At 39.3% G+C, this 26,511-nt stretch overlaps 2 protein-coding genes across 6 annotated transcripts in view; both read left to right on the top strand.

Moving 5' to 3' along the window:
• Nucleotides 1-4,538: 4,538 nt before the first annotated feature.
• Poln (DNA polymerase nu) overlaps nt 4,539-26,511 on the top strand; it is a 135,487-nt gene continuing 113,514 nt past the window's right edge. For 3 of the 4 annotated variants that reach the window (XR_005877700.1, XM_040746910.1, XM_040746911.1), the window contains exons 1-2: nt 5,176-5,221; nt 17,120-17,264. Coding sequence is in view for 3 of the 4 variants with exons in the window: in XM_040746910.1 (XP_040602844.1) it covers nt 5,210-5,221; nt 17,120-17,264 (157 nt within the window). In the remaining variant the exon portion in view is untranslated. Of the gene's footprint in view, nt 4,647-5,169; nt 5,222-17,119; nt 17,265-26,511 lie in introns of those variants that run through there. The other variant, XM_040746909.1, reaches the window with a different exon arrangement.
• Nucleotides 5,109-14,991, top strand: Haus3 (HAUS augmin like complex subunit 3). Of its 2 annotated transcripts, XM_013112438.3 has the most exons (5): nt 5,109-5,221; nt 5,551-6,596; nt 7,548-7,987; nt 8,673-8,901; nt 13,463-14,991. In XM_013112438.3, the coding sequence occupies exons 2-5, from the start codon at nt 5,688-5,690 to the stop codon at nt 13,694-13,696; spliced, it is 1,812 nt and encodes a 603-aa protein (XP_012967892.1). In that variant the 5' UTR covers nt 5,109-5,221; nt 5,551-5,687; the 3' UTR covers nt 13,697-14,991. The 2 variants fall into 2 exon arrangements, with proteins under 2 accessions (XP_012967892.1, XP_005068935.1); XM_005068878.4 differs by lacking the exon at nt 5,109-5,221 and having other exon boundaries at nt 5,349-6,596.

Raw genomic sequence — 26,511 nt, 5'->3', positions numbered from 1 at the left:
TTGTCTGGTTTCTAGTTCTTTCTGTCTCCTTGCTTTTCTCCTTTGCCTCCAGCTTCAGCTAGAGGGCCTGAATCACTGGAGCCTGGGTCAATCTGACCCTTGGGAATCAGCCTTCACATGTCTACAACCTCCATTTCCTGGAAAGCTGGACAGACCCATAGGTCTGCCAGCCTCTCCAAGACGTGAGTAGAAGTACCATATAGCCTACCCTGTGCCAGGTGTCCTTGTTTCTGATCTTGTAGTTTTACCCTGTCACGGAACTAGAACACTGTGGGCCGAAAGACAGCTCAGTCCTTAAGGATGTTATGCTGAGTCTCCAGATTACACCTACAAGCACCCCTCCCTGGACCCATCCCAGAATCCTCAGAAGCTTCTGCCCTCAATACCTACTGTGCTGAGGTGGAGGTGTGGCCAGCTGTGCTTTGATGCATGGGAACTTGGGCTTCTGAAATGCCTTCACAGAAGCAGCTGTGTGGTTGTTTGAGCACACACAGGAGGAGAAAACGGGACAGTATCCCTGACACTCCACTGCCTACAGGGAGGCTTTAGCCCATTGTCCTTAAGGACCCAGATGTCCTCCCACAGACAGGAGTACACCAGGGTTTGTCCTTCGAGGATTTACCACCTTGAATACCATAGAGGGAATGGATCAGGACTTCAGGGAGCAAGGCATCACCACACTGAACCCTCTGTAGAGCCCCTGGAGATAGCCTAGTGGTACCTGCTAGAAAGTTTTAAGATGGAACCATGAATCTTGGGGAGGGATCAGTACTCCCAGCAGGCAACAGTGGACTCTGGATTCTTGAATATGTGCACCCCTGCCTTCTGTTTGGTGCAGGGGGAGGGGTGAACAGCCTTTGAGGCAATTGAAGGTCACTCAGAGAAAAAGGTGTTTTCTCATGTGAACACTATTGGCACCCCAGAATTGGTATGATTTAGGTGTTGATGTCAGTACGGATATTTAAGTCCCAAATACTGCAGTTTTGTGTCTACACCGTTGCTTTCTTTTGGGGACAGTGGACACCAGTGTCTGTGCTAAATGTTTTGCATAATTAGCACCTGCTATAGTCGTGCTGGGTCCATCTCACAGGAAGTTTAAGGCCCAGAAATGGTGCTCTTTCAATAGCTTTTCTATCCCTACCCCAGGCCCACAAGATGCTTCCCTAGGCCTGTCTCTGTATTTCTTCATGTTTGCCCCCAGGTGAGACCCCTGTATGAATGTGAACCCTTGCCCACTTCCTTCTTAGCAGCCAGTGGCTCCAAAACGGCCCTGCTGTTCCTCCCCACCCCTTCATTCCCCAGAATTAAACTCAAATGCCTGCTCTCTGCTGCCCCTCGGTCTGTCTGCCTCCTACATAGCCCTTTGCCCTTTCCGTCTCATTTTGCATCTCATGGTCAGTTCAAGCCCAGCCTCTGCAAGTGGGCCCTGAGTCCTTTGTCCCTTTCTGTGACATTTTTGCTGAGATTATGACTGCATAAACTAGGTGCTGGGCTCATCTGGACTAATTGCTAGTGGAACATTGCATAGCTGCTTTTTTCCCCAATATTTAGCCAGACAGCCGGGGCACAGGCACTCTAGTTTTCTCCAGAGTTACACCACTGGCCTGGGAAGGGAGCTGCAGTGCCTCTAAACCCAGTCTTCCTCAACAGACATGAGCCTCTCAGCCTACCGAAGGTGCTAGGCTCCTCTGGCTCCTAAACTCTGCCAGACCTCTTGTTACCAGCTTCCAGCTCCAAAGACCCCTGTCTCTACCCATCACCATGGTGACCCCTTCCTAGTGGTGCGGACCCACGTACTCCTCAGTTTGGATCTGAGTTTTCACCTTTGTCACATGAGTGTAAACACAGTGAAAAGCAAATCTCCCCTCCCCCAACTCCATGGTCTAAGGAAAAGTCAGCTTTCTTCTGAAAGAACAAGACCAATAGGAGGAAGCTGCCAGACCACATTTCACTGGCTGACAGCCCCCAGGGTTCTGCCAGCTCTTGGGGTTCCCTTGCCTTTACCCGTTTCTGGGTTGTCCAGTGCCAGCTTTCTCAGACCTTTTGTGACTTGGAAAAAACAATGCAGAATCAAGCTAACACATGTCTGAGGCTGTCACTCCCTTGCTTAAAAACAGCCCCATCTCCATGCCATGTTGTTTGGAGAATAGATCTCTTCACTTCCCTTAAACTGCATCCGAAAACAACCTTTAACATCATAATTGTATTCAAGTTTTAAAGCTTCCCGAAAAGGTACTGTCTAAAACATAAAATACTTTTTAAATATTGATGACAGGAGAGTAAAACTTTAGCTAAGAAGTAGAAAAGGCAAACAGCAAAGACTTTCACTCCTGGCCCTGCATTTAGGTTTGTTTCATTCAATACATTCTCACAGGCTTGCTTAGGAAAGATTAGCTCCCGGTTTCCCTTTACCTTTTGACCCCATTAAAACCACAACTGATTTTGAGCAGAAAACAAGCTTGTCTTGGAAATAAGTTTAACATATTTGCCTTCTTAAATTTCTAATCCAATTCCAGGAAAACTTCCCAGATTTGTATAATTAACCCTGTTGTGTTTGTCATTTGTACTCGGGCTTGATCCTGTTCTAATCTTTATATTTTTATGGCTTCTTGTGGCCTCACGAACACCTCTTAAACAAATAGCTGTGGTCAGCAACTCAAAATGGAGAGTTGTGGGCCAGGAACCACTCAGGAGTCTCCTGGGTTCCAGGTTGTGCCTCATGCTCTCTGTGGGGACCTCATCCTTTTGTCTTTCTGGCATCTTTAATTTTGTCTCCTCTGAGTTCTTCCTCACAGTCTATAAATATCCCCAAGTTCCTCCCATTTTAAAACAAAACAAAACTAAAAATCCTCTCAGCCCTACATTCCCACCCCCTCATCTTGTGTCGTTTGGCTCTTTTTCTCTGTCTTTGCATCCTCAGCAAAATTTCCCAAAAGCACTGCCTGCACTTCCTCTGGGCAAAATGCACTCACCACCAGCTCCCCAGCTCTCTGCTGAGCCCCTACCTCCAGCTTGATACCAGGGGTCCTTCTGGGCCTGTCTCCTGATTTCCTAACCCCAGATTAGGCTCCATTCTGAGAGCTTTCTGACTGTAATGTTTGCTTTTATTCACTTTTAGATTTTATTTACTTTAAAAAGGAGGATAAAAAGTAAAGTGAATTAATAATAATTCTTGGAGTCTTCAACTCCAATTTAAATTACCTGATAGGACATTAGTTTTGTTGTTGTTGTTGTTGTTGTTTTTCCTCTTTAAAACATTAAGAGCTGGGCATGGTGATTCATACCTATGACCCCAGCACTTGAGGATGCTAAAGTGGGAGAATCTTGAATTCAAGCCCAGCTTGGGCCATGCAGCAAATCCTTGTCTCAAAAAACAAACAAGCAGGGCGCTGGAGAGAGAGATGGCTCAGAGATTAAGAGCACTGGCTGCTCTTCTAGAGGTCCCGAGTTCAATTCCCAGCAACCACATGGTGGCTCACAACCATCTGTAATGGGATCTGATGCCCTTTTCTGGCATAAAGCATGCATGCAGATAGAGCACTCATACATAAAGTAAATCTTAAAAACAACAATAATAAAAAACTGACCTAAGCAGGGAGAAAAAGATCCAGAAAGAATTATACCTAGTAACAACTAGCCTAGAACTTTGGTAAGCTACCTCATTTGTGACTGGAGGAGGGAAGTACTATTCTCTAATGATCAAAGCCCACGCCTTGCAAATTTATATGTCATATTATGAGAGATTGGTAAGAAAAGCGGTTTGTCTGTTAGAAAAGCGAACAAATTCTGTCTGTCACATACAGACACGTTGTTACCAGTGTCAACAGTAGCTCCAAAGGTCAGTTTTCTGGGACCATAGGCCATTAAGTAGGCTTACATCAGACTTAAGTCTTATTTTAGCATTCTGTCTTTCATCCAATGACTGTGGGTGACCTAGTATCTTCCTCAGAACGTACTTCTGAGTTGAATGCATTCCTTCTACATCACACCAAACTTATGTGCTTTACACTTTGACATTTTGAAGATGGGATCGTGGAGGAAGTCAGCTAGGCCTTGGAGTTAAGTGCTTTTGGTAAAAAAACCTTTGTAAAAGAATCTGTAACCGATAATCCTACACTGCTGGAGACCCGCTGCTGGTGGAGAATCCTATTACTGATTCTGTTACTAGCACCCCGTTAGGTCGCCGTGCCGGGGGACGGGGGTCTGTTCGGCTTCAGGCTTTTGGTTCCCTAGAGGTGTCAAAGACTAAGCCATTCTTAGGACGGGAGGCCTAACTGAGAGAATCCTGGTTAGCTGTGCAGCACGGAGCCCAAGGAAACCCAAACGCCAACTCCAGGGCCGGGGAGGGGGCGGAGGTCAGTCTCCAGTGAGGAAACCAATCCTCTTGAGCCTAGCGGGAATGACGGCGGGCTGGGGGCGGGGTTAGGGGGGGGAGCAACGCGTCTGTCAGGAGAGCCAATCACCTGGCTCTTGCCTCCTTGGGGGCGGGGGTAGATCAGGAGTTCCTCCTCGGCCTCTCCGCTATTCCACGCCTGCGCAGACAGTACCGCTGTTGCTATCTGCGCGTGCGCGTCCCGGCACTCCCGTGAGGCCCTGCGACGCGCGCGGTTGGAGGCGGCTGAGAACGCCGGCGGGAGCACCCTGAGGTAAAGGGCTGGCGGTGCCGCCGCTACCCTCCTGCAGTCAGCTTGGGGCGCCGATAGAGCTTACTGGAGCCTGGCGTGGGAGCTTGAGGCTCCGTGCCATGGGTCCGGGTGGGGCTGCGTGGCCAGTCACCCGGCTAGAGGTGGTAAACTTTTTTTTTTTCCGGGTGCTGCAGAGAAAACCCAAGGCCTCACTCAATCACACTAGGCGAGCGTTGACCTGAAATATATACCCTTATCCTTTATACAGCTTTTTAAAAACAGCGATTCGGTGGTTTTGTGGGTGTGTTTTATTAGGGATCTTAAGTGTCATAATTGGAAACTCTAGAAACAAACAAAAACTAGCCCAGAGATTTTGCTACCGGAGCGTCAAATGTATCGACGTTTTAAGACCTGCCATCGCCACTGACCTTCGTTTGTCTCAAGTCGTGGATCATTGTACGCTGGGTGAAAATAGTACTTTTTTGCTTGATGACGGCTGGGTACTTTGAAACTTGTCAGTTTGCTCTGGTTTTCTCTACTTTAGGTTGGTTCTAGCTGGAGAGTGAGTCGTTTGAACCTGATGAATGCCGATTGAGGTAAATATTTAGTTGATCTTCCTCAAAAAAGTGGCTTTTTTCTATATCCTAACTAGAAACGACAGGGGAAAACAACTATTTTACAAAATGTGTATTTTACATAATTTCATCATTGGAAAAAATAAGGTTTTTGTTGTTACATTTTCATTAATTAGGTTTTCATTACTGTTGCAGTGTCCTAAGCAATGCCCTAATTGCTAATGTTTTGCTCTATTTTCTGCATCTGCCTTTCATTTGGTAGCTACCTGATGGCATCTGATAAAATTGTCTGCATATTCAAAATGCATTTGCCTTGTTTGTGGTCTAATATTTGTTTTCTTCCCCTCTAGGAAAACACATTATAGATTGTATTTTTCCCCCTTATTCTACGGACTTAGTGTAAACATGTTTTTTTCTGTTTGAACTTAGTTTTTAAAAATCATTACCATAGATTCATATCTACTATAAGAAACAGGATAGTTAAACCATGAGTTGTGGAAAGGAGTTTGTGGAAACACTGAAAAAAATTGGTTATCCTAAAGCTGATATTCTTAATGGAGAAGATTTTGACTGGCTGTTTGACACTATTGACTTTGAGTCATTTTTGAAATGGTTTTGTGGGAATGTGAATGAACAGAATGTATTATCTGAAAAAGAATTAGAAGATTTCAGTGTTCTTCAAAGATCAGGGAAACCCATCCTAGAAGGAACAGCGTTGGATGAAGTTCTTAGAACCTGTAAGACTTTTGATTTGAAGACACCTACACTGGATGACAAAGAGATACAGAAATTAGAGGATGAGGTTCAAACTCTGCAGAAATTAAATAACTTAAAATTTCAGCGACGGAATAAATACCAGTTAATGGCTTCTGAAACTAGCTACAAATCTCTGACATTAAATGCTAAACAAGAGGAAGCGACTAAGAAGATGAAACAGAGTCAAAGACTCCTCAACACTGTGATTACTAAGCTCAGTAATGAACTTCAGGTTCTTACTGAGGGAGTTAACGATTTGATGATATTCTTCAGACATTCTAATTTAGGTCAAGGGACAAATCCATTGGTATTTTTATCTCAATTTCCCTTGGAAAAATATGTAAGGCAAGAAGAGCAGAGCACAGGAGCCTTAACCATATATACCAAAAAGCAATTCTTTCAGGGTATACATGAAGTAGTTGAAAGTTCAAATGAAGAAAATTTTCAGCTCTTGGATATACAAACACCATCTATTTGTGATAATGAAGAAATCCTTGGGGAAAGACGACTGGAGATGGCTAGGTTGCAGATAGCGTACATCTGTGCCCAACAACAGATCATATACTTTAAAGCAAGTAATTTGAGCATGAAGTCAAGTATAAAATGGGCAGAAGAGAATCTTCATAGCCTAACCATCAAGGTAAACATGAGAAATGAGACTGAATTGGCATTGCAATTGTTAGAAATATAAGATTTCTAAAGTACTGCTACTACTTTAGAAAGGGGAATCTAATTTTAGTTTTATATTTGCTCAGTACTTAATTGTAGTATGTGTTTCATGCGTATTATTATTAATCATATTACCAGAACTTAGTAGTTTTATCTTCAGTCATACTACCTGGTAAATCTGAACCAAAATGCGTTAATTTGCATTATAAATTTGAAATTTGTGTCATTTCAAATTCAGATAAACTGGAGTTTCTATTTTATGATATATGCCAAAGAGACTACTTTCATGACTGTGGGTATTCTGCCCTGTTTCTCTGACAAGATGGTGTTAATGAAGTCAAAAGTTCAGGATTCAATGGAATGACCTTTTATTTGTTGAGAATGTGTAGATGTATTATAGTTGTTCATCTGTACTCTTTGGAAGCTTTCTTACTTGATAATGTAACCATTAGATAGTTGAATTAAAATGTAGATTTTTCTAAATCAGAATACCTGCATTAAATTAGTTACTACAACAAACAAAAATTTTGAAAGAATTAAAGAAGTCTGGTAAATTTTTGTGCTGTAATCAGCTGATGGACCAAGAAAATACCTGTTGAGATAATTTTAAGGAAAACTAAAATCTTCATTTGTTAACAATGAGTAAAATGCTGATAAAAATTATGATTAGGATAATGATGATATCCAGTTAGCCATTACTGTATACATATATAGTGTAAAAGCACTGAAATTCAGTAGTTCTTGCTGGCTTTTCTCTTGGCTTAATCCATATTTTCCCTTTTAAAACTAGTTTTGTATTATACTAATAAATTAGTTTTTATTCATTGAGCATATTGTCTGACCACCTAAAACAAAAAGTGAAAATAATTTTAAAATAAGAATTTAAACCTACAGTTTAAAATGTTTTGCTTTCTTTGTGTAGGCAGTTGGTGAAGAAAATTTGGATGCTAAAATTTCTAGCTTGAACAGTGAGATTCTAAAACTTAAAGAACAAATCACTCATGTGAAAGACAAAATTCTGTCTGCTGTGGTAAAAGAGAATGCCCAGTTACTGAACATGCCGGTAGTAAAGGGAGATTTTGATCTGCAGATAGCTAAACAAGATTATTATACAGCAAAACAAGAGTTTGTTTTAAATCAGTTGATAAAACAAAAGGCATCATTTGAGCTTGTACAGTTATCATATGAAATTGAATTGAGAAGACATTGGGATACATATTGGCAACTTGAAAATTTGGTTCAACAACTTAGTCAAAGAAATGTGGTGCTCTGTCAGCAATTAGAAACATTAACAGATCCATTGGCACCTGAGCAGTTAAGCTCCAGGACACCCATCAACACTAAAGATTATTCTACTTATAGGTATGTATATGTCATTGCTTTCTTAATACTTTTTAACTTGTGTGAAATACTAGAGAGCTTGAATAGAAATTGTAAAGGTTTAAAAAATTACTTGTACTTAGATTGGCCTTTCTGCTTTTCTTTTATCTTAAAAAAATTTTCGTTCCCTTTCTATTCATGTTAGGTCTGAATGTAGCCACTTAAAAGCTGAAGTCAATGAGTTGGAGGAATAAACTGCTAAAATATTTTTACTCCCACTTAGACACCATTATTTTAGATCTGGAACAGAAAAATAAATACAGCTTTATCATAGGTATTGCTGGACATGATACTGATTGTATTTGGGGAAGGTGGGAGTAGCTCATATCTATACTCCTAGCACCTAGAAGGCTGGTATAGAAAGATAGTAAGTTTGAGGCCATTGTAGCCTATAGAACAAGAATGTTCAGTAAACATTTGTTTTTTCAATTCTGTGTGACAATGGGATTAAACCTTTAATTTTAACTTTCTGGAAGCTAGGGCAGGGAAATCGTGAATTTGAGGTTAGTTTGGGCTACATAGCAAGAATTCTAGGATAGCCTGAGTTGCACAATATTAGAAACACATAAATTACTATTTTTCAATTGTTACTTATGGTGGATTGTTATAATTTTGAAAACTACTAACATGAACATTTTTCTCCTGAATTTTAAATTTTGTATGTTAGGCTTTATCAACTTTTAGAAGGAGACAATAAGAAAAAAGAATTGTTTATAACCCAGGAACACCTGGAGGAAGAGGCTGAGAAATTGAAACAAGATGTTTCTCTAATACAAGATCAGTTGGCAGTATCTACTCAAGAGCAGTTTCTCTTTATGTCCAAACTGAATAATGATGTGGACATGCTTTGTGATGCTTTGTATCACGGAGGGAACCAGCTATTGCTTTGTGATCAGGTGAGTGTTTTCCTAGAAATTTAAAATGCTTTTAAAAATTATGCTTATTGTAAGGGACTAGAGAGACAGCTCAGTAGTTAAAAGTACTTGCTGCTCTTGTAGAGGACCCATATTTCATTCCTAGAACCCACATGGTGACTCACAACCATCTGTGACTCTAGCTCTAGGAATTCTGACATCCTCAGCTTTTGTGGGTATCAGGCACATATGTGGTACACATACACAAATGCAAGTAAAAATTCTTATTCAAATAAAAAATAACCTTTAAAAATGTTCCTTATAAAAGAGGAGGAGCGATAATATGAACAAAGGAGTCAAGACCATGATGGGGAAACCGGAGCTAGTGAGAGATCCCTGACTCAGGTCTGACAAATGGGGAACCTACATAAGACAGAAATAGACTCCCTTAATATAGGTGACAGTGGTGTGACTGGAACAAAATATGAGGTCACTGGCAGTGGGTCCAAGATCTAACACTAATGCACAGACTGACTTAGAGGAGCCCATTCTATATGGAGAGACTCCTCGTTCAACCTAGACACGGGTGTGGGCGTGGAGAGGTGCCTTGGTCCTGTCTTATGAGATGATGGGACAGACTTAGTAGACTTCCTAGGAGAGGCCTTACCCTCTCCAAGGAGCAGATGGGAGGGGGAGAGTGGGGGGAGCCGGAGGAGAGGAGGGAAAGGAAACTGGGATTGGAATGTAAAAAATAATAAAAAAGAAAAAGTGTTCTTTTAAAAGAAAAGGTCATAAAGAAAAGATTACCACAGGGCGTTGGTGGCACACGCCTTTAATCCCAGCACTAGGGAGGCAGAGGCAGGTGGATTTCTGTGAGTTTGAGACCAGCCTTGTCTACCGAGCGAGTTCCAGGACAGGCTCCAAAACAAATCAGAGAAACCCTGTCTCGAAAAAAACAAAATAAAATTTAAAAAAATAGGAAAGATTACCTTATCCCATTACACTATTATAAAATTTATTTGTTTAGAGAGTCAGGTTCTTGCTGTGTGGCTTATGCTGGTCTCTAACTCAAAGTCTCCTGGATACTGGGATTACAGGCATATACCACCATATAAAACCTTATGATCTTTCTGTAACTCCTCATACACACTCAAATAATTTTGAATGCTGTGTATAGAATTTGAAAGTTAATAAATTTTCAGCCACTATAAAAGGATATGTAATATTGATGCTATATTAGGAAAGAAAACTTGTTATTTTAGCAAAGAGAGAATTGCTCTTCTGTCTTTGAAATCTTTGTGTCCACTTACTGGTACATGCTTCTGCTAATGGAATTCCCCAACTTTTGAGTAGTTCTGTCTTTGAGTTTTATTATATAAATAAATTCTTAGATAGTGTATTAACTTGTTTTTGAGCTTTACATGCATGAAATTATATATTTCAATAACTCATTTGTTCTTACCCTGTACCCTAAACTTAGTATTCAATCCCTGAGACTGTTGATCAAACCTAGGGCCTTCTACATGCTAGACAAGGACTTCATCGTTAAGGTGTAACCCCAGCAGTTTGTTTATTTATTTATTTATTTATTTATTTTTGAAACAGGTCTCATTGTGTGCTCAGGGTGACCTTAAACTTACTTTGTAGCTCAGGTTAGCCCAAAACTTGCAACCCTCCTTCTTTCACTTCCAGAGTGCTGGAATTATAAATGTTTCCCAGTGACTGGAATTCACTTGTTTTCATTTTGTTTGTTTCACTTTTTCTTCCTTCCTTCCTTTTTTTTTTTGAGACAGGCTATTCCTGTGCATTCCTGGCTCAACTGGGACACACTGTGTAGATCAGGCTAGTCTTGAAGCTCACAGAGATCTGTCTTCCTCTGTTTCCCTAGTTCTGGGATTAAACTTGTATGCCACCATGCGCAGCATGTGCTTATTTTTTAATATTGTTTTTGAAGCTCATGTATGTAAACATACATCAGTTTTTACCTTCATATTATTGTTCTGTTACACAAAACTTCAGTTACGTGTTCTCTCTAATTTTCTATGATTAGTCTTTGTGTTAGTTATGTATTCACACTTTTGTGTAGACCAAATACCCAACAGAAGCAACTTAAAGTAGAAGATAATTATTTGGCTTGTGATTTTAGAGGTTTAATTCATGATAATTTGGTCCCATGTGCTTAGAGCATCATCTTCAGGATAGGAAGCAGGAACACACACACACATTCTCTCTCTCTCTCTCTCTCTCTCTCTCTCTCTCTCTCTCTCTCTCTCTCTCTCTCTCTCTCTCACACACACACACACACACACTAGCTAGAAGGAGTCTTTAGATGTAGGTAGACTTTTTTATCATATATTCTTTTTTTTTTAATTGCACTTATTTGTGTGCTATGTGGGGATGCACAAGTGGAAATCAGGACACTTTGTAGAAGTTTGTTCTCTTCTTTCAGCTATATCTTTCCAGGGATTGAACTATGGTTGTCAGGCTTGGCTGTAATTGACATTGTCTACTGAGTTGTCTCTCCAGTTCATCATTGTGTTACCGTTTCTTGAACATATTATAAAGTGTGAAAATAAGCCAATTAAAATGAGTAGAATATTTCTAAAGCCTCATGATTAATTCTGAATTGTTCTAAATTGTTTTGTGATTCATAATTGTCACTTTCTACATCAAGAACATTAGTGAAAACTTGTGTTTTGTTCGAAACAGAATCTCATGCTGTAGCTCTTACTGGTCTGGAGTTTGCTACATAGACTTGTAGCAGGAGTATTTGCTCTGCCTCCAAGTGGTGGGATCACAGGTCTGAGCCACCACGCTCATTTGAAAAGAGTGCTTAGCCATCAATAGTCACCACATGAGGGTCTTTATGATAAGATGCATCTTCATTTCAGATATGTTGAGATCTGAAAAAAAAAGTGTATCCCAGTCTGACCTCAAACTTACAGCAACCCAGCCTCAGCTCTCCTACTGCTGGGAACATGTTAAGGGTTGGTTTTTTTCTTTTTTAATTTTTTATTACATTTATTTATTTTTGTGTGTGGAGGGGTGCTCATCTGTCTAGGGATTAGAGGGCAATTGGGAGTCTATTGTTTCCTTCACACATTTAGGTTTGGGGGATCAAACTTGGGTTATCAGGCTTGATAGCAAGTACCTTTGTCCACTGAGCCATCTCCAGCCTTATTTTTTTTGTTTTTCTTTGATCCTTTTTTTTAATGTTTTTATTTAAATTAGACACATGCATGCTTCAAATATCAATCCCAGCTCCTTTTCCCACCCCTTCTCTCTTGCCCCTCCCCCAGCCCAATCCCCACATCATTCCCCAGGGAGGGTGAGGCCCTCCTTGGGGGGTCTCCAGAGTCTGTCATTTCATCCAGGGCAGGACCTAGGCCCTTTCTCGTGTGCCCAGGCTGAGAGAGCATCCCTCCATGTGGAATGGGCTCCCAAAGTTCATTTGTACGCCATGGTGAACACTAATCTACTACCCAAGGCCCCAGAGGTTTCTGAGGCCTCCTCACTGAAACTACATTCATGGAGTCTGGATCAGTCCCCAGTTGGCCTCTCAACCATCAGTCTGGGGTTCAAGAGCTCCCCCTTGTCCAGTCAGCTGTCTTTGTGGGTTTCACCAGCACGGTCTTGACCCCTTTGCTCATCACCCCTCCATCTCTGTCACTGGGTTTCAGGGGGTCAGTTCTGTGTTTAGCTGTGAGTATCTGTCTCTGCTTCCATCAGTCACTGGGTGAAGATTCTAGGATGGCATATAAAGTAGTCATCAACCTTATAATCAGGTAGGGGCTATTAATGTATTCTCTCCGCTATTGCTTATTTTTCTAGTTGGTATTATCTTTGTAGCTCTCTGGAAATCTCACTAGTGTCAGCTCTCTCCTCAAAGCTATAATGACTCCATCTATTATAGTATCTCTCATCCTGCTCTCTTCTATTCTTACCCCTACTTAACCTTCCTGCTCCCCCATGTCTTCTTCTACCCTCCTCTTATTCCCTTCTCTTTTTCCTGGTTCTCTCTCCCCTGCCCCAATGTTCCCAGTCTGCTCAGTAGATCTTGCCTCATTCCACTTCTCTGGGGTATAATGCATATCCCTTGGGAACCTCCCTGTTTACGAAACTCACTGGCCCTGTGATTGTAGGCTGACATTCCCCTAATCCATGTCTAAAATCCATATATGAGTAAGTACATACCATGTTTGTCTTTTTTGTGACTGGGTTACCTTACACAGAATGGTTTCTTCTAGTGACATCCATTTGCCTGCAAATTTCAAGGTTCCATTGTTTTTTCTGCTGAGTAGTACTCCATTGTGTAAATGTATCTTTGGTCCTTTTTTTAAAGATAGGATCTCACCATGTTGCCCTAGATGGCTTGGAATTAACTATTCAGATCAGGCTATCCTAAAACTAAGAGATCTTTCTGCCTCTGTCTTCCAAGTTTTGAGGTTAAGAGTATGTGCCACCACTCTGACATAATATGGCTTTTTATTATGATTGTGAGAAGTTATTAAATGGGAATTTCCTTTTTAAGTTATATTTTAAATTTCGAATTGGTATTAGGGATAAAGTTCTTGAAATAAAGCTTTTTTTCTCCTCTTTTCAGGAGTTAATGGAGCATTTTCATCAAGTTGAATCTAAGTTGAATCAACTGAATCATCTTCTTACTGATATTCTTGCTGATGTGAAGACAAAAAGAAAAATTTTGGCAACAAATAAATTGCATCAAGTGGAAAGAGAATTATATGTATATTTTTTTAAAGATGAAGACTATCTAAAAGATGTTGTGGAAAATTTGGAAAACCAGTTAAAGATTAAGACCCCTGGTCTTAAAAACTGAATCTTTACTGTGCCTGCTGTGTTTTGATTTTTAAGTATTAAGAGGCTATTTTAATAAACACTACTAATTTTTTTTTACATTTATTTAGTTTGTGGGGAGGGATGCATGTATGTGCAGCCTTGTGTATTAGTGTGTACCATGATGATATGTGGAGATAAGAGAATATTTTGCAGGAGTTCTGTTATCCTACCACAAGAGCTCTGGGAATGGAAATCAAATCATCGGTCTTGGTGGCAGTGATCTCATCAGATTCGGTGCAAATAAGTCTATGAATTTAAGAACATTTTGTTTTAATAGATTCTGTGTCAATAGACTCAGAACTTCCCTAATCTGAAATGTTTAAATACTCCAAAATCTGAAACTTTATAAGCAACTGGGATATTTCTCAAGCGAAAAAAAAATCTATATCTGATCTTACATGATAGGTCAGAGTCACAAAATACATACTAAATTATAAAACTACCTTCAGTCTTATTTGTATAGAATTTGAAATATAAATGGATTTCCCATTTTGACTTGGGTTCTATCCTAAAACATCTAACTGTATGTATACAAAAATTAAAATATCTGAAACACTTTGGTCCCACTCATTTAGGGAAGGGGATATTAAGTTTGTGACGTTGGTTTTTAACCCATGTAACCATTGACAGAGTAGAAGTGCTGTGCTTTTGTAGCGTTGACTGGCCAGACCTGGCTTGAAGTTACGATCATCCAGTGCATGCATACTATACAAATGAATATAATTAAACCCCTTAAATTGGCATTTTTCTGTTATTGAGTATTTTATAGGATTTTGAGTTTTGTTTTTTAAGGTTTTAGTTATATGAGGTCAACTGTGATCTGAAAATACGGAATTGTAGAAAATCACAGAAATGAAGTTTTAAGTTGTATGCTTTCCTATGTATGTTGTGAACTCTGAAACCTCCCACCTGGGATGTGTTGTACCTTTGTTCAGTATATGTGCGCTGCATAATGACCTTTTTTACTAGTCACTTAATACCTGATAGTTAGCAGATACATAGATTTCGATACTATGTGCAGTTTCATTGGGGTTTTGAATTTTATCCTCTGTCAGTAAAATAATACTATTGTATATTCAATAGCCAAGTCTTGTATTTGACTAAAGTAAAATTCTGCTGCTGGAAGTATTTCCCCCTAATTCTCTATTGTAATCTTTGAGAAGTTCCAGTGTGTCTACTTGCACCACAGATTTTGAACATTTCCATTTTAGGGGTTAAGTTGTCCCATACTAGAGCTTTGACCGGTGTGATTATAACATGAGTAATGAAATTTAAGTTTCTGTGTAAGTGATTGCTTAAAGGATTTATGATACATGTTTAAATCACTTTCTTAGGAAAGGAAATGCTGGACAATTATTTTTAATGCCTTTTGTCACCTTCTGAATTTATTTTTATTTTATGTGCATTGGTGTTTTGCCATGGGTTTCAGGTCCCCGGAAACTGGAGTTACAGACAGTTGTGAGCTGCTGTATGGATTCTGGAATTGAACCCCATCCTCTGGAAGAATAGTCAGTGCTCATAACCATTGAGCCATCTCTTCAGCCCTGGACAATTAATTATTTTAAAGATTGGAAGTGGCTTTTTAGTTTGATTTTTAAATTGTTTTTTGTTTTTCCAAACAGGGTTTCTCTGTAGCTTTGGAGCCTGTCCTGGAACTTGCTGTATAGTACACCAGGCTGGCCTAGAACTCACAGAGATCCACCTGCCTCTGGTTTCTGAGTGCTGGGATTAAAGGTGTGCTCTGCCACTGCCCAGCTAAATTCTTTTTTTTTTCCTTGTTTTTTGTTGTGTTTTGGTTTTGTTTTTTTGAGACAGGGTTTCTCTGTATTGTTTTGGAGGCTGTCCTGGAACTCACTCTGTAGACCAGACTGGACTCGAACTCACAGAGATAAATTGGTTTTTTAAAGGTACAGTCTTTAAAAAAATCTTGTAGCCCAGATTGGCCTTCAATTCATGATCTTGCCTTGACCATGCTGGGATTATCAGCACATACTACTAGACTTGACTGCCTATCAGATGTTTTATAAAATGCTCCCAAAGAGTTCATTTTATGATATATCTGTCAAATACTAAATACTGTAAAAGTTCAGCTATAGGAAATACCTCTAAGAATATTCTTTACCTTTGTTATATAGTTTGCCAGTCTTAAAAAATACATAATTTTATGGACTTTTTCAAGATATAACTAAAGGTAGAAAATGGCCATGCACTGTATTTTTATAATCCATCAAGCAAATGCATTTTTGTCAATTATTGTATCATGTTACATAAGTTTATTTTTGTTAGGTGAACCTAATGTACTTGAAAAAAAAACCTTTAACATTAAATTTTGTCATAATTAACTGTCAGACCAAGCAGTAGTAGTGCACACCTTTAATCCCAGCACTTGGGAGGCAGAGGCAGGTGGACCTCTGTGAGTTAAGACCAGCCGGGTCTACAAATCTAGTTCCAGGATAGCCAGAGCTGTTAAATAGAGAAACTCTGTCTCCAGAACAAACAATGCCCCCTCTCCAAAAAATGATTTAACTGTCATCTGTTCATTTGAATGTCTCAAATAATGTGGGAAAATGTGATAACTGCTTTCTTGCTGAGTGCCAAGTAATTTAGCTTTTTTTTTTTTTCTTTTTTGGTTTATTGAGACGGGGTTTCTCTGTGGCTTTGGAGGCTGTCCTGGAACTTGCTCTTGTAGACCAGGCTGGTCTCGAACTCACAGAGATCCGCCTGTCTTTGCCTCCTGAGTGCTGGAATTAAAGGCGTGTACCACCAATGCCTGGCTGATAATTTAGCTTTATGAGCCAGATTTTCTGTAATTCCCACCTAAACCTTTACCTACTCAGCCAGGGGGACCAATAGAATGTGTCAGTGCCAAGGTGGTAGGTTGTTTGTTTACCTTGTTGACCCAAGTCAGTTTTAATTACTGTATCGTCAAAATTGTGTGCTTGAAAATTAATACTAGCCAGCTTTAAGAGCTGAGGAGTACTTAAGTAAACTGGTTAATTAGAAAGTATTTTTATGTTAATCATGATTCCTCAGATGAGCCTCTGTTTGGTCTTGTTTTGATTTGTAGCACTAAGAATCAAATCTAGGGTTTATACATACCAAGCAAATGCTCTACCACTGAGCTCCATCCCCAACGCTTTTTTAAAAATATTTGAGATTGGGTCTTGCTAATTTGCCCAGTTATTCTTGAACTTGCTCTGTAGCCTAGGCAGGCTTGAAGTGTGTCCTACCTCAGCCTCCTAATTCAGCTTGTACCAACAGGCCTCACTCCTTAGTTTTTCATCCTATCTGTGTTAGATAATCAAAACCTGTTTCCTGTAGTTTGTTAACCTTTTAAATGAAAATATACATATGTCCTTTTAAAGTCTTAAAATTAATATATGGGTACTTATCTTATATTTAGGACTTTATGAAAATGGAAAGTTATGAGGCATGTGTAGGTTTTGATCTCTGTAAGACACCCCTCTCCACTGTTGCTCAGAAGATTATGTGTGCTATGCGTTCAGGTGCTTTCATGGATTCTAAGAATGAGGGAGAGAGTACAAACAGTAAGTAATTTTATGAACTTTTTATTGTCTTGAATGTCAATTATTTTAAAAACTAAGACTTAAAGGTGAAATGAATACAATAAAATTATTCCCTAGAACTCGTTTTGTAGGGATTTCCATTGCCTACAAAAGTGGTTTCCAATACCCTTCCTTCCCCATTATTGTCACTAAATTCAAAGTCCTTTAACCCCAGTGGTTTAATAATACACTCTTCCTTGTTCCGAGTATTCTAGTATCTTCAAAGGAAATGATCTCTTTCATAATGTCCTATGCTTGACTCTTAGATTATTGAATTTGTAATTGTACTTGGTATTGTATGTGATCATAAGAGAAGTGTTTGTCATTATATTATACTGTCATAAAATGTATTAATTCTGGGTATCAGAGAGGAATGGTTTTGTGTATGTGGGTTTATGATGCATAATAGTAACAAGCTGTGGCATATACTCTCAGGCACAGGTATACCTGAAAGATTTGTAACATTAGGATTTTTTTAAACTAGCAAAGCCAGTAATTTGTGGTTTATTTCTTTTCCTATAAAATAAGTTCTAAGTCATATTAAGTTAGGATATTGGGATGAAATCTTTGAGAGTATTAGCACAAATGTTGTCCATAAACACAGTTTCTCAGGTAAGAGACGGTAGCACTTGGGGCTGGAGAGATGGCTCAGTGGAAAAGTCAGCAGGCTTGAGCAGCTGAGTTTGAATCCCTTGTACTCAGGTAAAGAAGCCAGCCAGGCAAGGCTACATGTTACATGTGTCTCTAACCTCCACATTGGAGGTGGAATCAGGTAGATCTTGGAAATTCACTGGCCACCCAGCCTAAATGAAAATTACTGCTTGCATTGGTATAATCTCCATTTTTTTTCAAAATTCTTTCATTGCTCAAAGGTCACCACTGTCCTGACTTTTATTACAACTGCTTCCTAATGAAGGCATTTATTTTCCAAAATTTTATTTATTTATTATGTATACAATGTTCTACTTGCGCATTTGCCTGCACATCAGAAGAGGGAAGAGGGCACCAGATTTCATTATAGATGGTTGTGAGCCACCATGTGGTTTTTGGGAATTGAACTCATGACCTATGGAAGAGCAACCAGTGCTCTTAACCTCTAAGCCATCTTTCCAGCCCATGAATGCATTTTTATTTTGCTTCAAAGACCTTTTTGTCAGAGATTACTTAGCTGTCCTATAATAGTCCAGACTTCCTTTCTGAGGTACAGAGGTGTGTGCATGGCAAAGTGTGAACGTAAGCAGTGAGTGCTCCTGCCAAGGCAATATCAAAGATGGCCAACTTGCTTCCCAGTTGGAACTCAAGGTCGTTTTTCTTCAGTCCTGTCTAGATAACAGTATCATGTGGTGGGGGACCTTGGACTGTGAGTGATTCATGAAACAGCTCTACCACCACTGAGACCTTTAATCTCAGAACATGAAGAAATGAGCATACACTTTGTTCTCTAAACCATTTTATTAGCTCTTTAGTGCCTTTAGCTTAGGTGTTTGTTTGTTGTTTCTTTATATTCAGAGTAGGATTCATCTGTAAATTTTTTGGCATTAAATTGTTCACTAAGACTGTTAAAAATGTTTGGCAATTACTAGGGTCAAAGGAGTTTTTTGTTGTTGGTTTTTTTTGTTTGTTTTTCAAGACAGGGTTTCTCTGTGGCTTTGGAGGCTGTCCTGGAACTAGCTCTTGTAGAACCACAGAGATCCGCCTGCCTCTGCCTCCCAAGTGCTGGGATTAAAGGCATGTGCCACTACCACCTGGCTCAAAGAAGTTTTTAAGGTTAGCTGGTATGCTACGTTATCTTGTGATTAAGAATGTTTTTATCAGTAAATTTGTCTATTTTATCTTTATTTTCATAGGAAAAAATTACATACATTTATTAGAACTTTTTAAGTTGGAGTTTGAAGATATGTATATTCAAAATATGTTTACAAACATGAATTTATAAAAGTTTGATTCCCCAAAAAGTATTTGACATAATCCATTTAATGTGAAGCTTGTCTTTATTCTCACTATCTAGTAATATTTAGCAATTTCAGGGACAGAATGAAAAACTAGAAGGCAGTATAGATCTATGATGATTATATCCCTTCTAATTAGGGATAAACAAGTTACATTGTTATGTTACTAAATAAATATAAAATCCTTACTTCGGGCTGGAGAGATGAACCAGAGGTTACGAGCACTGACTGCTCTTCCAGAGGCCCTGAGTTCAATTCCCAGCAACCATATGATGGCTCACAACTATCCATAATGAGATCTAGTGCCCTCTTCTGACCTGCAGGGACAATGCAGACAGAACACTGTACACATAATAAATCTTTGGGGGAAAAAAATCCTTACTTCAAATTATTTACACAACCCTGCTTTCTGCCTCATGGGGATTTTTGAGGAAGTCTCCACGTTACTTTTTATTTTCAGTTGACTGCCACTTTGTTTTTTTTTTGTTTTTTTTTTGTGTCATGGCTTCAGGTTATTCTTTTGTCCTTGCTTTCTGGAAAGTTTGTCATTAGAATATTCTTATGTATTCTTATGTGTCATCTGACTCCTGCCCTTTATATTATATTCTACTAGTCACTATTTTCTATCATTTTGGTGTTGTCCCATTCAGATTTAACTATGACTCCTGAAAATGTGACACTTTTCTGTGTTCCCCTGTACTTAGCATTTCCTTTTTGATCTTTCTTTACAGTTCTTAGTGTTTTAGTACTTGTTTCCTGTGTGAATATAGATGCAGATTTTCTCAATAAAATACTTGCAAACGGAGTTTAATACCACATTAAGAACATCTTACAACATGATCAAGTTAGGCTTTTTTTGTTTTGTTTTGTTTTCCTTTTTCAGGACAGGGTTTCTTTGTGTAGCTCTGGCTGTCCTGGAACTTACTCTGTAGACCAGACTGGCTTCAAACACACAGAGATCCACCTGCCTTTCTTTCTGAGTGCTGGGTTAAAGGTATATACCACTACTGCTGGCGATCAAGTTAGTTTTACTCCAAGGTTATAAGGGTGGTTCAAAACAAGCAAATAGTAAATTAATTTAGTACACAAATAGAACCAGGGACAGAAATCACATACTTACCTCAGTAGATACATACATTTGACAGAGTTCAATACTCTTTCATGGTAAGTGTCCTGAAGCAACTATATCTAGAATAACCATATCTTACCATAGTAAGAGGCAGCATCAGGTAACAGCACTTCCTCCAAGCTTGACCACCTGAGTTCAGCCCCAGGTTCTACCTGGTCAACATGGAGAACTCCTCAAAGTTGTCTTCCTGACCACACGTACACACAAACATAAATAAATGTAATTTAAATCTAAGGTTTAGGAAGATAGCTCTGTGGTTAAGGTACTTACCATACAAGTATGAGGACTGGAGTTCAGATTCCCAGAATTCATGTAAATGCTGTGTGTGTGTGTGTGTGTGTGTGTGTGCTTGTGAGTTCGTTCTAGCCTTGGAACGTGGAGATGGGATCCCTAGAGAAACTGGCTAGTGAGACCAGCATTATAAGTGAACTCAGTTTGATTGAGAGGTTCTGCCTCAATGACTAAGGTAGAAGAGTGATGGGAGATAATTCTTTACATCAACTTTGGATCTTTACATACAAGCACACTCAAACATATATGCCTACACATGCAGACATGCATATACGCATTTGCACACCACACATAAAAATGGAAAAACAGTACATTTAAAAGTAAAGGCTATATACAGAAATCCTATCACAAACACCATACTAAATGGAGAAAAAATTGAAATCATTCCCTGTAAATTCAGGACTAGGAAAACAGTGTCTACTTAGTGGGATAGCTCACCAGGTAAAGATGCTTACTACTGACAAATTGAATTCAGTCCCTAGGACCCATGTGATAGGACAGAAACAACTCTTGAGAGTTGTCCTCTGACCACTGGCACCCTATGGTAAGCACAGGGCACCCCAAAATAAATATTAAAAAGAGAAATATCTATCCTCTCCATTGTCCAGAGTAGTTCTTGAATTCTTAAGCCAGAGAAATAAAGGATACACACAGCAAAGGAATATGTCCAACTATCTCTATTTACAGGCTGTGATCCTATACTTAAAAGATCCTGATAACACCAGAAAACTCATATTTTCATCAAAGTAGTAAGATTACAAAGTCAGCATCAGTTGCTTTTCTATATAACACAGTAATCAACATCTTGAAAAACAATGAGGCCAAGCATGGTGGTGCGTGCCTTTAATTCCAGTACTTGAAAAGGGCAGGATGTTTGAGGCCAGCCTGATCTACATAGCAAGTTCCAGGACAGTCTGGACTACATAGACAAACCCTGTCTCAAGAACAACAACAAAAAAAAAAATACAGAAGTGGGAAGAAGAAAAAACTAGAAATAAACCTAAACAAAGTGCAGGATTTTTACAGTGAAAACAGTAGCCCCAAAGGAAGAAATTGAAGACATTAGAAGATGGGGAAAAAAAAACCTTCACTGAGCTGGGTGTTGGTGGCGCATGCCTTTAATCCCAGCACTAGGGAGGCAGAGGCAGGTGGATCTCTGTGAGTTTGAGGCCAGCCTGGTCTACAGAGCAAATTCCAGGACAGGCTCCAAAACAATACAGAGAAACCCTGTCTCGAAAAACAAAAACAAAACAAAACAAAAAACCTTCACTGGCTGGCAGAAGGAAAATGACTTGCCAGAAGCAATCTACAGAATCAGTACAATCCCAATCAAAATTCCAATGTCATTAATGACAACTAGAAAATACTCCTAAAATTAATATGAAAGTACAAAAGTCCTCAAGATGTCAAAGCAATTCTGAGTAGAAAGTATGCTACAGGTATCACAACACTTGCTCTCAAGTTATTCTACAAAGCAGTAGTAACAACAACAGTATGGTGCTGACACAAAAACAGAGACCAACAGTGGGCTAGAATTGAGGACCCTGAAATAAACCCATGGAGCTGCAACCATCCAGCTTCCAGCAAAGATGCTGAAATATGTTGTAGAAAAGACAGCATCTTCAATTGGTGCTGGGAAAACATTAATGTAAGACCTGAAACTACTAAAAGAAAACAGGAAAAACAAAGATACAGGCACAAAACTTTCTGAGTAGGACTCTAGCCCAAGAAATTAGCAAGAATTGACAAGAGGTATTACACAAAATGAAATTTGGGCATTGTGGGGGAATAATTAGTGAAGAGACAGCCTACAAAATGTAAGAAAATCCTTACTAGCTATGAATATAACAGTATTGACATCTAAACTTTTCTTTTTCAAGACAGGGTTTCTCTGTGTTGTAGTCAGACTTTCTTTGGACTGCCAGCTCCCAAATAATGACATGGAGACTTCTTATTAATTATGAAAGCTTGGCGTTAGCTTCAGCTTGTTCCCAACCAGCTCTTATAACTTAAATTAACACCTTTATATTAATCTATGTTCTGTCACATGGCTCATTACCTCTCGTCCATATCCTGCATATGACCTCCCATGTCTTGTTGGTGAATCCTTTGAACTTAAGATTTCTCTCTCCCTCCCCCCAGTTCCTCTTTCCCCCAGAAGTCCTGCCCATCCTCTCCTGCCTAGCTATTGTCCATTCAATTCTCTATTAAACCAGTCAGAAGGTGCCTTAGCAGAGACACATTTTCACAGTGTACAAAAAGGTTATCCCACAACACTCTCTAGTTTTGGCTGTCCTGGAACTGGTGCTGTAGATGAGGCTGGCTTTGAACTCAGAAATCCACCTGCCTCTGCCTCATGAGTGCTGGGATTAAAAGCATGCACCACTACTGCCCAGGGTTTCTCAACATTTTTAAAATTCAAGAAATTAAAAAAAAATCATCCAGTTAATAATGAACAGGTAAATCAAACAGTTCTGAAAAGAAATATAAACTACCAGTAAATACATCAAAAGTGTTAATGTTCTTAGTTATCAGGAAAATTCAGATCAAAACAATTTTTTGAGATTCCATCTCACCCCAGCCATAATGTCTGTCATTAGTGAGACAAAAATTGAGACTGGACAGTTGGCTCTGTGGTTAAGAGCATTTGTTATAAAGAACCTGGGTTTAATTCCCAGTACCCACGTGGAGGCTCACTATCTTCTCCAACACAAGGCATACATGTAGTACACAGACAAACATGCAGGCAAAACACTCATAAAATAATGAAAAATCTTAAATTTTTTAAAGAGTTTTTTAAAATTTGCTGTTCAGAGTGTAAGATGGGGGGAGGCATAATGAATATGTAAATTTTCTCACCAACCATGGAAATTAGTATAAAAGCTCTTGAAAATATGCCTGGGCAGAGGTTGCACATGCCTTTAATCCCAGCACTCAGAAAGCCAGCCTGGTCTACAGAGTGAGTTCCAGGACAGCTAGGGCTACATAGAGAAACTCTGTTTCCAAAAACCAAATAAATACATATGATCTAGATGTATACTTCAGGGTATATATCCAATGGAATCAAAGTCAGATATCTACACACCTATTCACAATAGCCAGGTTATAGAGTCAGCATACATGTCCAATTAGGGTTCTCTAGAGGAGCAGAACTGATAGAATGAATATATATATAAGGCACATACATATGAAGAGAAAGACCCAGCTAGTCCAACAATGGCTGTCTGCCAATGTAAGGGCCAAGAATCAGGTAGTTGTTCCATGAAACTGAATGTCTCAGTTGGTCTTCAGCATATGCCAAAATTCCAAAGAAGTAGACTCTAATGCCAGTGAAGAAATGTACTTGCAAGCAAGAGCAAAAACAAACAGACCAAAAACTAAACAAGTCTAGCAGAACTGAACTTATTAAGGGAGTATTTTCATCCACTCAGGACAGAAATCACATAGAATTTGAACAGTGAATGTTTAAATCTTTATTGACTAGATGGGTTTTAGCCACCAAGACATATAAAGGTTTCTGAAAGATCTAAGTAGCAGACAGGGAGCAGCTTCCTCTTGACAAAGCTGGAGTAGAATGTTGAAAAAGGAAGTGTTCATCCCCTGGCAGTGTTCCTCCAGCACCCTCTATTGACTAAGTCTAGCATTGTGCCAAGTGTTTGCAGGGTCAGCTCCCGTATTGTAAGCAGGAAGGAAAGCCAAAAAATTCACATTCACTTAGGTTGGACAGTATAAACAAACCTTCAGCTAGGCGGCGGTGGTGCACACCTTTAATTCCCACACTTGAGAGGCAGAGGCAGGTGGATTTCTGTGAGTTCATGGCCAGACTACAGAGCTAGTTCCAGGACAGTCAAGGCTCCACAAAATAACCCTGTCTCAAAAACCAACCAACCAAACAAGCAAACAAACAAACAATCAAAAAAAAAAAAAAACAGAAAAAGAAAAAGGAGAGAGAGAAAGAAGAAAAAAGTTTTTTATTAGATGTCTTGCTGCTCAGTGAGTAGGAGATAAACCCTAAGGAATTCAGAAGCCTTAGGGGGTGTAAAAGGGTATCCCTTTGTAAGTAAAGAACAAATTACAGCATTTCATTCCTCCCACCACTAAGAAAAAGGCATAGAATCCGATAGGAAATTTGCAAAGAATAAAGGCATATATCCTATATTTATGAATGTGTTCTATCCCATACAGTGAATGATACAAAAGTCACCTGATTTGTGTAGGGCCTACAGTAGATGGGGTGCCAATGAAGTCCAGGCACTGAAGCAAGTGTCCCAGCCGTATACATTGCCAGCCCAACAGATCTTCTGGTATTAGAGGTGGGGAACAAATAGGTGTGTGATTTTTAGGGTCCTTTTTTAAAATAAATATGTATCTTTTCTTTGTTAGATTTATTTATTTCATATATATGACTGTTCTAGCTGCATGTATGCCTTTATGCCAGAAGGGAACATCAGATCCCGCCATAAATGGTTGTGAGCCACTATGTGGGAATTGAACTCAGGACCTTTGGAAGAGCAGTCAGTTCTCTTAACTGCTGAGCCATATCTCCAGTCGGGGGGGGGCGGTTTAGGGTCTTATAAGAGAATAATAATACTCCAAGACCATGAAACAAGGCTATGTCATCTCCATCAGAGAATAATAAATATTTTAAAAGATTAAAATTAAACTAAAATTGCCCCCGCCATGCTACGAGCTCTTGGTGGAAATGGAGCACGAGACTATTCAGCTAACCTTGAATCCCAAACTGCCAAACATTGTCCAGTCTGTCAGAGTATCAAGAGGGTTTGCAGCAATATATTGTATGATGGAAGTGCTTTATTTAGTTTGGGTACACACTGGCTAATAGGCACAACTGGCTGCCTGGTTTCAGACCTGCGTGGCTTGGCTTATAATGTGTTGTCTCAATGTACAAAAAAAAAAAAACTGAAAATGGAGTGCAAATGTACCATATTCCAGTTCAGGCACTCTGAAAGACATGTTGAAGATAAATCCAAGGGATTAAACTTTGGGTGATTTACTTGACCATCTACATTGGGTAGGGAAACCAAGGTTAGAAAACTTTGGTCCTATAGACAGTGTGGTGATATCTTTCTTGCACAAATAAAGCCTGTCTGGGAGAATGGAGCAAGCTAGGCACACCTTACCTCTTAAGTGTCTCAGCAAAGAAGAGAGCGATTTCCAGTTTTTCCCTGCTTATATCCTGTTTCTGCCCAGCTGCATTACTTTCTGTTTATGCAGACCTCCAGATTGACCAATATGGAATAACAAAGGTCAGAAGGCCTGACACTGGGAGTTTTTTGTTTTGTTTTGTTTTGTTTTTTGAGACAGGGTTTCTCTGTATTGTTTTGGAGCCTGTCCTGGAACTCACAGAGATACTCCTGCCTCTGCCTCCCAAGTGCTGGGATTAAAGGCGTGCGCCACCACCACCTGGCCTCATTCTTGATCAGCAAGCATTTTACAAATAGCACTCCAGCCAAGGGTTATTAAAATTAAAATCTAAATTAATGTATTTGTATCTGTGATGTTTCTCTGAGCTCCTAATTATTCTATTGCATTGTTATTCAGCTTAACAGTTTTCTCAAACTCTTAGTACTTATGGTGTCTCCAAAATGTTACGGTTTTCAAAATAATACTCAAGTGTACATGCCTTTAATCCAGCACTTTGGAGGTAGAGGAAGAAAGATCTCTGTGAGTTCAAGGTCTTCGGAGGGAGTTTCAGGACAGCCAAGGCTACACAGGGAAACCCTTTCTTGAAAAGCCAGAAAAAAAAATACTCAAATTCCAAGTAATCACAAATAAGTATTTCATAATTATTGATCTGTCTTCTGTTAATTTAAAGACACTTTATGTAGCCAATTACTAC

This window comes from Mesocricetus auratus, unplaced genomic scaffold (genome assembly GCF_017639785.1).
Source record: "Mesocricetus auratus isolate SY011 unplaced genomic scaffold, BCM_Maur_2.0 Super-Scaffold_100006, whole genome shotgun sequence".
NCBI classification, from domain to species: Eukaryota; Metazoa; Chordata; class Mammalia; order Rodentia; family Cricetidae; genus Mesocricetus; species Mesocricetus auratus.
This window is presented reverse-complemented; position numbering and strand designations above follow the sequence as displayed.

Bases quoted from the DNA above. Each gene is read 5' to 3' on its own strand.
- Haus3 (XM_013112438.3), top strand. From the start codon at position 5,688: ATGAGTTGTGGAAAGGAGTTTGTGGAAACACTGAAAAAAATTGGTTAT. The intron at 6,597-7,547 runs GTAAACATGAGA...TTCTTTGTGTAG, and splicing joins TTCATAGCCTAACCATCAAG to GCAGTTGGTGAAGAAAATTT. The intron at 8,902-13,462 runs GTGAGTGTTTTC...TCCTCTTTTCAG, and splicing joins AGCTATTGCTTTGTGATCAG to GAGTTAATGGAGCATTTTCA.